General features: G+C 41.8%; 1 protein-coding gene across 1 annotated transcript in view; it reads left to right on the top strand.

The window, feature by feature from the left end:
- The window catches only part of COL5A2 (collagen type V alpha 2 chain), a 325,125-nt gene that overhangs the window by 172,874 nt on the left and 139,564 nt on the right, over positions 1-12,687 (top strand). The window contains exons 16-18 of the mRNA XM_069225929.1: positions 4,162-4,215; positions 5,661-5,705; positions 7,319-7,372. Coding sequence (XP_069082030.1) covers positions 4,162-4,215; positions 5,661-5,705; positions 7,319-7,372 — 153 coding nt within the window. The remainder of the gene's footprint in view (positions 1-4,161; positions 4,216-5,660; positions 5,706-7,318; positions 7,373-12,687) is intronic.

Consider the following 12,687-nt stretch of genomic DNA (forward strand, 5'->3'; position numbering starts at 1 on the left):
CCTGAAGTCCCTGCTTTGCAGACAGTGCGCATTCAGATGGTGCTGGAGTGTTACGATATTGGTCTCGGCTCCCTTAAGTAAGTGAAGACCAATATTGCAGCAGTGTTCCTGCAGGGCAGCCCAGCCCAGCGGGAACTGCGTCTTACAAAGTTCCCACCAGTCAGCTTGTGGGGGATGTCACTGCCATGGCGGCGGCATCCTCCCCAGGAGTTTGGCGGGACCACCAAACTCATAATGAGACCCTAAATCTCTCAAGCATCTGTTGGGAATCAGAACTTTGCCTAACCCCTGCCTAAGCAATTAGTCAAAATTTCCAGTGCATTGGAAGGAGCCTTACTACATAGTCCTGCAAGAGACCCGTAGTTGATAATTTAGCTCTGTGAATATCAATGCAGTACATAATTAATGGACATGAAGCATTAACATTTACAGCACCCTAATACATAACGGGTACTGTGATTGGTAGGGTATGCACATGACCCAGAGGTATCAGGGTATTCAAACTTTGGGGGTAATCTAAGGGAGTGAAATGAGAATATATGCATGAACCTATGAAAATCAGTGTCTTCTGGTATTGGTAAAACCAAAATCCAGGCTGAGGTTCATCCTTTTAACTCTAGTTACTGTTTATCTAACAGCCTAGCTGAGGCCATAGATGCATTGTTGAGTATGTCCTTTTCTGGGACATGCTGTCTTTCTTTGGAGCCAGCTGAGGAACAGTCCTTTACAGTACTGTTTTGAAATATAGCCAGATAAATTCCCAAGCAGCTGGAACAGGAATAGTTCAACCAGATAGATAACTATCATATATTCATGTTTCAGGTAAAATGGGCAACTGAACCTATCCCCACAATGGGTTACACTACATTTTTCATTGGTGCACTGCCTTCTGTATTAGGGGGAGCTTTGGTGGGTTGATTATCTTATCTGGGTTAAGATATCATTGGGTTCTACTATAAAACTATTGCAGATTGACTCCTCTGACATGCTTTGCATGAACCTATCTGGATCTTAGGCCTGAGCACTACCATTTATTCAGTTTATGATCACCCACTCTCTTGTAATGAGAAGTCCCTACTACTGCTGTTCCTGATTTAAACCTTTCTAACTTAAGATGTAGACCACATCCTTTGATTGGTACAGATCTTTATGCCACATTTGAGCTGATAGAAGGAGTATAAATCTTGTAATGGAATAGGAATAGGAAGTTTTGTGAATTCCTTCAGTTGGCCTTCTGTTTGCACCTTCCACTGTAGGTGCAGTTCAACTCGCCCTGCTGACTCTTTCCCACAATTTGATGGCCTGAAACTGTCAATCAAAATCTGACCAAGCAAGATCATCCACCTTTGAAGAACCTTTAGAAGCAGAATAGATAGTCTTCTTTTAGATATAGCTCTGTGGAATAAGAAGCTTGATTTTTTAAGTAATTCTAAAAACTCATAGCGATCATTCACCACTACAACTTAGTCATCATCCTGAGCAAAGCAGCTTAAGCCAAATAGAGCTCCTCACCAGTAATAGGTATAGAACAATTACATGGCCAGAGGTTTTTGCTAACCATGACATTCAAACAGAGATTTATAATCTTTTCTCTTGGGCATTTTCCCCATATGCGGATCTCCCAAAGGATGATATTCCTGTAGCTACTGTTAATCAACAAGTATTTTATCAACTAAGGAATCTTTTTCAACAGCCCATTCTAGGTTTACCATCTGTTTTGCTTGCTAGCAAGAAGTGTAACCCATGGGTACAACATGGAATGCTGTAAAGCTAAATCTTCTTTCATTGTTGCAATTAAGTCCTGCATTCTACCTAAGATAAGGACAACTAGCTCTAATTATAGGTATAAACCTAACAAAAGTAAAAGGGAATAGAATGAGGTTGTCTGGATGGACCCCATGGAGACTTTGAAGGGTAAAAATGTGGCATCCTTCTGGCATATAATTGGACATGGTAGCAGACAGGGTAGCCGTCCCCTTGATTATTTGATTCAAACTATGGTATGGGTCTCTCCTTTTGAGTGACTCAATTCCTCTGTACCTGAACAAGATGCCTTCCTGGCAATGGATTCCAGTGTGCCCTCTAGATCTTGTTCCTCTACTCCTGATTCATTCTATTTTGTTCCATGTGGGATTCTATGGCTGTCGCAGGCACAGTAAAATGAGGCAAAGCATCGGAACCTGATAAAATTCCAGGCAATCTTTGTCACCACATCCACAGATATGGTCTCCCTACATAAACTTGTTATCGAATGCTATAGTTAATGGAGCAGAGATCCCCAAATCATGGTGCAGGGCTTACATTGTGCCTATATACAAACAAGCATTTGCAATGCAATGTGTCTTGTGTTTGAGTTAGGGGTGTTAAAGTTGTGAATTCCTAACTGGACTTTTTTTCCACTTAAATTGAAACTGAAAAGGAAAACAGTTGGCATAAGCGAGCCAATTTAAAGTGCCATGTCCGCCATGAGCACGTAGGAGAGACACAAAAGAAAAAATAAATTGGTTGCAGTCAAACGTACTAGCAATCGTGCAATTATCCATGTAACAAGGTCGATGTCAAAGGCGGTAACCAAACCGCCCCAAGGAGGGACGAGCGTAAAGCATTTACCAATGATAACAAATGAAAGACAAGCTCACAAATGAGTGATAGTGATGGGAGTGTGGTGGACATGGTTAAAAGACCACAGATATAATACAACAGGTCAGAGCGCTTGCGCCCTCGACCTTAAAAGGGGGCAGGCAATGCCAGGGAACTATAGACCGATAAGCCTAATAGATAATCTTCAGAAGATCTTTGGCAGACTGGCTTTGAGTAAAAATGAACAGTGGGTGTCAGATAACAACATCTTATCCCCTTTTCAGGGAGGATTTAGAGTCAAAGTAGGTACAGTTGACCAAACATTTTGTTTTCCACTCATTTACTGGAAACCGGACTTAAGGATTATTTGTATATTGCATTTGTTGCCCTCAACGCAGCTTTGATTTAGTCCCAAGGCATATACAATAGAAAACTCTTAGGTCAATAGGTCAATAGCCTCTAGGTTAGGTGAATATCGTTCATTATTAGGTTGCATGAGAACAACTATACTCATGTGTTAGGGCAAATAAAGCAAGTTTAAGGAGCATATTTCCATGGAAAGAGGGGTGGGACAATGCTGCGTTCTTGCCCCAACTCTTCTCTCTCTCCTTTGTAACGGTGTGTGAAAAAATCTGATAGGCTGTCTTCATGACTCTCCCAAATTAAATGATTCCCCTATCCCTTCATTATGCTTGTAAATGATATCCTTCTCTTATCTAGAAGGCCCAGGGGCTTACAAAACCTTCCAGCTTAGTTTAAAGACTATTGTGATTACAGGGGCCTGTTCTATATCATTGCTGTAGATCATAAAAGGAAAGACATAAGGTCCTCATATACGAGGCTCTACTGCCAGAGAGCGCCGCCGGAGCATCATTTTTTGGACGCATCGGTTGCAGTCTGCCAGCTCATATTTACAAGGCCATGCAAAGCCCCCTTATGTGGCTTTTCATGGCCTTGTAAATATTGACCCCTTTCACACACAACACTGTGTTAAATGGGCGTTCCATGGGTGTTGCTTGGGGTGTTTCCAGGGAAAACCAGTGGAACTGAAGGAATCTGACGCATTTCCAGATTTACAAGGCTGGGAATGCATCTGGTTTCTACGCCACCTCAGGGGTGGTGTAAGAGATAAATATCTTTTTTTTCACTCCTGTTTCCTCTTTCTATATGTGCTGCATGTGTTTTACTTGGTGGGTTGTGTCACTTGCAATTTAGCATAACGTTGTTTGTCTGCATAATTGTGTGAAATAAAGCTTATGGGAACGGCGTCACCAGTTATCTTTCAACGTGGCAAGAAAAATCTGGTTGGGAGTTTACAACTGGTAATAACTGTAACTCGGACAAATGCGAGACCCTAGTGCATTGCAAATGCTTGTTCTTCATTACTATCAGAATTAGTCGACCCATGGCATGCCTCAATCCATCTTCAATTTTATGAGTGGGTACCATGTTCATATAATCGTTTTTCACACTATTTCTAAAGCCATACATGCTGTCACGTGACTTAAGAATTTTTTATGTGCTTTCTGTTTCATTGAAAACTGCTATTAGTGTTTTAACATGAGAATCTCTTTGTTACAGGGCCCTAGAGGAATGCCAGGTGAAAGAGGTCGACCAGGGCCACAGGGTGTTCCTGTAAGTGAGAGATTTCGCTTTTCCTATTGCTGCAAATCTTGTATGCTACATAAGTGGTGATAATGAGCATTCAATTTAACTTGTTAGTATTAACTATATTCTGCGAGTAAAGTAGCAAACTGATCCTGCAGTCAGTGAAAAAGTATACTTCATTTTGCAGTCAAGCTTTAGAGAAGAGTGCACAAATATTCACATTCATTCCATACTATGTCATAAACATAGTTGAGAATTCCAAGCCACCGAGAGTGCTCCTGGTCTGTGCTTATTCATTTGAGTAGGGTTTCTGTATTTGCATCCGTGATTGTAAAATTAAGTCATCATTGGACGTCATTGTGCTGGTAAGAAACCATATCCGTTTTTCCATACTACTTCTGAGCACTATCTGTTTGAGGGTAAGATGAGGTTCGACTGCTTTATAGATAGTGTCAGAAACAAATAGCAACACAGAATTTTTGATTGGGGAATTGGTTTGATATTTGTGTGACAAGGAAAATAAGTGTAGGATATCATTACATAGCATCACCATTCAGTAATATTAACTACTTTGCTATTCTAATTCTCCCTCTAGTCTGCGTGCTCCATCAAGAGTACATAAGAGTCCCTCTTGACAAAATCTCAGAGATCCATGTCCCCAAAGCCACTGTGTATGTGACTTGGTTTTAAAGACTCAGCAACTATTTTTAGAGTGACCCAGTTTAACCCAATAGAATTTTTATATTGACAAATATACCTTTGTCTGAATCTTTGAAAGCCAGTCTCTCCTAAAGTATTAATATTTCATTTGCGACCACCTCATTTATATTATATTTCTAATAGAGATAGATAAGGTTGCTTTCTCCTTTGATTCATTACCAGTTCTGATATTATTATAGTAGTCAGCAAGCTCGGTCAGCAAGTTGAACATACGCTGCTGACATCTGTTTGTGACTGCAAATCTTTATCCTGGCTATGCAAATTCAGCATTTTACCTTCTGATATCACTAAAATACATTGGTATACGTTGGGAATAGTACTAAATATTATTTACTGCTTTTAGGAATAACAAATCTGTGCTAATTAATACTACGTAAGAACAAAATATATATTTTACTAGACATGTTGATATAAATAGTAGTCTTCATGTTGACTTAGCGTAGTCCCTTATTAAGCAGCATTTGCCACCAAATGGTGTACTGTGGAGGAAACTATTTCTTCTTTACTCCCAGTAAATCCAACTAAATCTGTATGGATATGAGATGGGAAATGCTGCTTGTTCTGCTTTATGACATCTAAGACTAGTGACAGTTGGCACCCCTTCCTTCCATCTAATAGATCACAGTGTAACAATTTAAATGGCAATGGCAATAGTCCTATGAACATATTTTTCCTTATTATAAACCATGCATCACTAATACCTGGCAGAAACTCCACAGCTTTTCTCAAATTGTTTGTTGTTTCACTTTTAGGGTTCACGTGGAAGTCCTGGCCTTGCAGGGCAAGCTGGACCAATGGTAAGTGTGAATCAACAGTGATTTTATTTTTACAGGGTGTTCTAATAATGTTACGTAATGATTGCTATTAAAATTTCAAAGTAACATAAAAATAATTCTCAACAGTAATCCCACGCAGTTACAGAAAACTTGGTGTTAGTAATTTGCATCAGAGGGAGATACATTTGTGGGTGTTGAGGGTATTGAGCAGTATAGGGATTGAACAGAATCATGGCTTTTAGAGATCCCATCATGTCATTCTGAGAAACCTGGCTCTGGACCCTCATCTCAAAAATATTGTTTGAAGATATTCTAATCTTTACCTAGACATCCAGATAATGGCCCTCATTATGAGTCTGGTAGTCGCATGACCGCCAGACTCACGATGGCAGTCCCACCACCAACAGGCTGGTAGTGGGACCGTCACATTATGACCATGGTCGGACCACCGGCAGCCTGGTGGTCCCTGTGGTTTTCATCTTCCAGGGCAGTGCTACGTGCAGCACCACCCTGGGGATTAAGTGTCCATGGAAAGGCTGGTCGAATGGGAGTGTTGGGGGACCTCCATGCACAACCCTTCACGCATTTCACTGCCTGAATTATTGGCAGTGCAATGCGCGACAGGTGCTGGTGCACCCATGCACTGCCCCATTGGCGCCGGCTCCACTAGGAGCATGCGTCAGTGTTAAGACCCTGCGATGATGTTCTATTAGGGCCAGCAAGGTTCAGGCCACAAAGACAGTCTGAAGGCAGGAAGAGTTTGGCGGGTGGCCTCCGCCGTCTGCCAAACTCTTAATGAGGGCCAATATTCTCTATCCGCAAATCATCTTTATACATATTCATTATGGGTATCCCAAACATTTTACTTGATTTTATTACTCTGTGGTGAGCTCAGCCCTACATATTATAGTAATACATGGCTACAGATTGTAGTATTTATGGTCCTTGTTCTGTAAATCAAACACATAGGGCTCGATTCACAATGGTAAACTTAGACGTTAACTTTCGGAATTCACAAAGGAGTACTATCTTTAGGTCGCTATCAGGGCGAAGATCTAACTAAAAGATATTCAGCTAAAACACTAGTTTGTAGCACTAGTAAAATAATGGTCAGTGGCAAGGCAGAATCTTTGAAATATGATTATGAGACCAGTTTTGCAAGAAACAAGTAGTGATGTATAAAAACAAATCACAGAGATTTTTTATCAGGACATTCAGTTCATTGTTAGACAAAAATACTCACAATAGCTCCATAAAGAATTACCCTGTTTTTTTTCTCCAAAAAAAAGAATTTAAGAGAAAATTCACCTTGATTTTGGCTTCACAGCCCATTCCTAGAAAAGTATTTCTCATAAAAAACAGCTGTATACTGAAATTATAAGGATTTGTATTGTGGCTATACAATTGCTTTGCATGTTCTACTGCATGTGAAAAGTAGGCAAATCTTGCTGGCTTTGCAATGGGATTTCACAACAAAGAGGGTACAGCCAGCATTTACCTTCAACACGTTCATGTCAAGATGACAGTTTACAGACTTCCAATAGTATTTTAGCACTCCTGTGTGCTATTCTGCCCTCACATATGACTGCTCATGCTTTAAAGAATGTGCATTAATATTATCTTTAATTGCATAGGGTCCTCTTGGATTGACTGGTCCTCCGGGTTTCCCAGGCGCTCCTGGCACAAAGGTAGAGAATACATTTATTGAAATAAAATATTTCTTGCTCGCATTGTTCATTGCAACTCAAGAGGTAAAGTTCAGTAATATTGTCTTAAACGAGGTGCCTGCATTTGCTAGTATTTTATGTTCCTGAAGTTAGTTTGATTAAAAACATGCATTACCTTTAGCAATTTGTGTAATGATGCTTAACAAATATTTCCATGATATTGTACAAAGTTAATAGTTGTGATAATCATTCACATAGTGACAAGTTGATCCTCAAGAATGAAAACACAACAAGACAGTAAGAGTATATAGCATATTTCCAGGAGTGCAAAATCATACATTACACATCTTGAGCCCTTATAATATGCAATAGGTCAACTGTTTGAGACTGATCTTGGGTGTGAGCACAAAGTTGTTTGTTGTTTGAGAATTCCTCTTAAACACATATTATGTTGTTTGCATGCAAGAATGTTGTGCAACGGGCCTTAGCTTCTTGTACGCAGTTCTTTAACTCCCCTTCCACCATGCCCACCTGGTCATAGCACAGCAGATGGTGCAATGCAAAAAATGTGACAAATATCTATTCTCTCTTTACAGTGAAGCCCTTAAATCAGTTCTCATACAGAGTGGTATGACCATCGCAGTATCTAATTTCATGTCTGCTAGGGGTAGGATTGAGATGGATTGTATTTACCTAAAAGAGTTATTTCAGCCAGGGACATGGAATTACACCCTATCTTCCAAGGAGGAAAGTGTCAGAAGGCCAGGTGACATCAGAAGATAGATATACTGTCATTCACCAGCAAGGCTGATGCACTCCAACCAATGCTTAAGAAAGTTTTGTGGGTGTTCTTAATACCTTTCTATGAGCAGACAGACTGGAAAGACTAGGCTGTCCACCTAAGCAATGAATGTCCCCAAATGATCCAGCATAACGTTAGCATAGTTGTTTTCTTTTCAGAAGGTGTTCTTTCCTAAGAAAGGCAAGCAAAAAAATATGAAATGGAAATTATTAAGAGATCAGAATTTTAAACAATATGAAGGTCCCTTTGAAGGATATATATATATATATATATATATATATATATATATATATATATATATATATATGTTCGATGGCATGTGTAGCTGCAGGTACACATGCTGTGCACATCCCGCCATCTGGTGTTGGTCTCGGAGTGTTACAAGTTGTTTTTCTTCGAAGAAGTCTTTTCGAGTCACGAGACCGAGGGACTCCTCCCATTTCGACTCCATTGCGCATGGGCGTCGACTCCATCTTAGATTGTTTTTTTTCCGCCATCGGGTTCGGACGTGTTCCTTTTCGCTCCGTGTTTCGGGTCGGAAAGTTAGTTAGAATCTCGGAAAAATCGTCGGTATTGTTTGCGTTCGGTATTGGGTTAGTTACAACAGATCGACACCGAATTAAGAAGAGCTCCGGAGGCCCTTCGGGGTTTTTTTCGAAACCCGGCGGGTCCTGGTCGGCCCGGCCACGTGTCTCTTCAAGGCTGATGGAACGGACCCCATTCCACTTCTGTCCAAAATGCCATAACAAGTATCCATATACAGATCAACATCTGGTCTGTAACTTGTGTTTGTCACCAGAACACAAGGAGGATACTTGTGAGGCCTGTCGAGTGTTTCGGTCCAGGAAGACACTCAGGGACCGAAGAGCAAGAAGACTACAAATGGCGTCGGCGCCGACAGGACAAGGGCATTTCGAGGAGGAGGAAGAAACATTCTCCACCCAGGATTCGGACTCGGAGGAGATCGATCCCAAAGAAACGCCGAAAACCGTGAGTAAGACGTCGAAACAGAGAACTCACGAGAAGACCGCTAAAGCCCAGGGGACGCCACCGCCAACAGGCCATGGCTTAACCCGAAAAATAGGTGACCGTTCATCGGCACCGAAAAAGGGCGAGCTGGTGTCGAAGTCATCCGACTCCGGTCGAGATACTGGCACACAGCAATCTCGGGGCCGAGATAGTGGCTCCGAGAAGATTCGGCATCGAGACAGCGCCACCGAAATGGGTCGGCACCAAGAGGGCACGACGCCGAAAGTAAAAAAGGTTTCGTCGGAGCCGAAAAAAACAGCAGAAAGGGTTTCGGTACCGAAACATCCGGCCTCGGAACCGAAAATAAGTTCCTATTCAGAGGAACAAGGACTGTCCTCACAGATGAAGACACACAGATTTGGACAAGAATTAGAGACAATAGAGCCAGACCACACACAAAGACGGCTCTTTATTCAAAAAGATACGGGGAAGATCAGCACTCTTCCACCAATCAAGATGAAACGTAAACTTGCCTTCCAAGACAAGGACAAACAGCCACACGCAAAAGTGGTTAAACAAGTAACACCACCACCATCCCCACATCACTCTCCGCAACCATCACCGGTAGCCACTCCACCAATGATCCAATCCCCAACTCATACGGGAATGAGTCAAGATGACCCTGACACATGGGACCTTTATGACGCACCAGTGTCAGACAATAGTCCTGAATGCTATCCAGCTAGACCATCGCCACCAGAGGATAGTACAGGCTACGCTCAGGTGGTTTCGAGAGCAGCAGCATTTCACAATGTCAGCCTTCATTCTGAACCCATTGAAGACGGCTTTCTTTTTAATACACTGTCGTCCACACACAGTCAATATCAAAGTCTTCCGATGCTACCCGGAATGCTAAAACACTCCAAACAAGTGTTTGAAGAGCCTGTCAAAGGGAGAGCTATTACTCCAACAGTAGATAAAAAATATAAACCGCCACCAACAGACCCAGTGTACATTACACAACAACTAACACCAGACTCTGTTGTAGTAGGAGCAGCGCGCAAAAGAGCCAACTCTCATACTTCAGGAGATGCACTACCTCCAGAGAAAGAAAGTAGAAAATTTGATGCGGCAGGCAAAAGAGTGGCGGCACAGGCAGCAAACCAGTGGCGTATTGCAAATTCGCAAGCTTTGATAGCCAGATATGATAGGGCCCATTGGGATGAGATGCAACACTTTATTGAACATTTACCAAAGGAGTTCCAAAAAAGAGCGCAGCAAGTAGTAGAGGAAGGACAGAGTATCTCCAATAATCAGATACGGTCAGCAATGGATGCTGCAGACACAGCTGCTAGAACTGTTAACAAAGCAGTAACAATAAGGAGACATGCATGGCTGCGTACATCAGGATTTAAACCAGAGATACAGCAAGCTGTGCTAAATATGCCATTTAACGGACAGCAGTTGTTTGGGCCGGAGGTGGACACTGCGATCGAAAAACTTAAGAAAGACACTGACACGGCCAAAGCCATGGGCGCACTCTACTCCCCGCAGAGCAGAGGCACATTTCGAAAGACACAATTTCGAGGGGGGTTTCGAGGGCAAACCACAGAAGCCACAACCTCACAAACAAAGCCCACCTACCAGAGCCAGTATCAGCGGGGAGGTTTTCGGGGACAATATAGAGGGGGACAATTTCAAAGAAATAGAGGAAAGTTCCAAAGTCCCAAAACTCCTCCAAACAAGCAGTGACTTCAATGTCACAAATCCCCAACACATAACACCTGTGGGGGGGAGACTAACCAAGTTTTACAAACATTGGAAAGAAATAACAACAGACACTTGGGTCTTAGCAATTATCCAGCATGGTTATTGCATAGAATTTCTCAAATTCCCTCCAAACGTCCCACCGAAAACACACAGTATGTCAAAACAACATATAGATCTTCTAGGACTAGAAGTTCAGGCATTGCTACAAAAAGAAGCAATAGAATTAGTGCCAAAACTACAAATAAACACAGGAGTTTACTCACTGTACTTTCTTATACCCAAAAAGGACAAGAGTCTGAGACCAATACTAGATCTCAGAACATTAAATACCTACATCAAATCAGACCACTTTCACATGGTTACATTACAAGACTTAATCCCACTGCTCAAACAACAAGACCACATGACAACACTAGACCTAAAGGATGCATATTTCCATATACCAATACATCCTTCACACAGAAAATACCTAAGGTTTGTATTCCAAGGGATACATTACTAATTCAAAGTGTTGCCATTCGGAATAACAACTGCGCCAAGAGTTTTTACAAAATGCCTGGCAGTAGTAGCTGCACATATCAGAAGGCAGCAAATACATGTGTTCCCGTACCTAGACGACTGGTTAATCAAAACCAACACGCTAAGATGATGTTCACAGCACACAAAATATGTCATACGAATCCTCCACAAACTAGGTTTCTCGATCAACTACGCAAAGTCACACCTTTTGCCGTGTCAAACATAGCAATACTTAGGAGCGACAATCAACACAGCAAAGGGGATTGCCACTCCAAGTCCACAAAGGGTTCAAACATTTCACAATGTAATACAGGCCATGTATCCAAAACAAAAGATACAGGTCAAGGTGGTAATGAAACTTCTAGGCATGATGTCTTCAAGCATAGCCATTGTCACAAACACAAGGTTGCACATGCGGCCCTTAGAACAGTGCCTAGCATCACAATGGTCACAAGCACAGGGTCAGCTTCTAGATCTGGTGTTGATAGACCGCCAAACATACATCTCGCTTCTATGGTGGAACAGTATAAATTTAAACCAAGGGCGGCCTTTCCAAGACCCAGTGCCACAATACGTGATAACGACAGATGCTTCCATGACAGGGTGGGGAGCACACCTCAATCAACACAGCATCCAAGGACAATGGGACATACAGCAAAGACAGTTTCACATAAATCACTTAGAACTGTTAGCGGTATTTCTAGCGCTGAAAGCATTTCAACCCATAATAACCCACAAATACATTCTTGTCAAAACAGACAACATGACAACAATGTATTACTTAAACAAACAGGGAGGGACACACTCGACACAGTTGTGTCTCCTGACACAGAAAATATGGCATTGGGCGATTCACAACCACATTCGCCTAATAGCACAATTTATTCCAGGAATTCAGAACCAGTTAGCAGACAATCTCTCTCTCGAGATCACCAACAGATCCACGAATGGGAGATTCACCCCCAAATACTAAACACTTACTTCCTAATTTGGGGAACACCACAAATAGATCTATTTGCAACAAAGGAAAACTAAAAATGCCAAAACTTCGCATCCAGGTACCCACAGGATCAGTCTCAGGGCAATGCGTTATGGATGAACTGGTCAGGGATATTTGCTTACGCTTTTCCCCCTCTCCCACTCCTTCCATATCTAGTAAACAAGTTGAGTCAAAACAAACTCAAACTCATACTAATAGAACCAACATGGGCAAGACAACCTTGGTACACAACACTGCTAGACCTTTCAGTAGTACCTCATGTCAAACTACCAAACA

The sequence above is a fragment of the Pleurodeles waltl genome, chromosome 3_1, assembly GCF_031143425.1.
Source record: "Pleurodeles waltl isolate 20211129_DDA chromosome 3_1, aPleWal1.hap1.20221129, whole genome shotgun sequence".
NCBI classification, from domain to species: Eukaryota; Metazoa; Chordata; class Amphibia; order Caudata; family Salamandridae; genus Pleurodeles; species Pleurodeles waltl.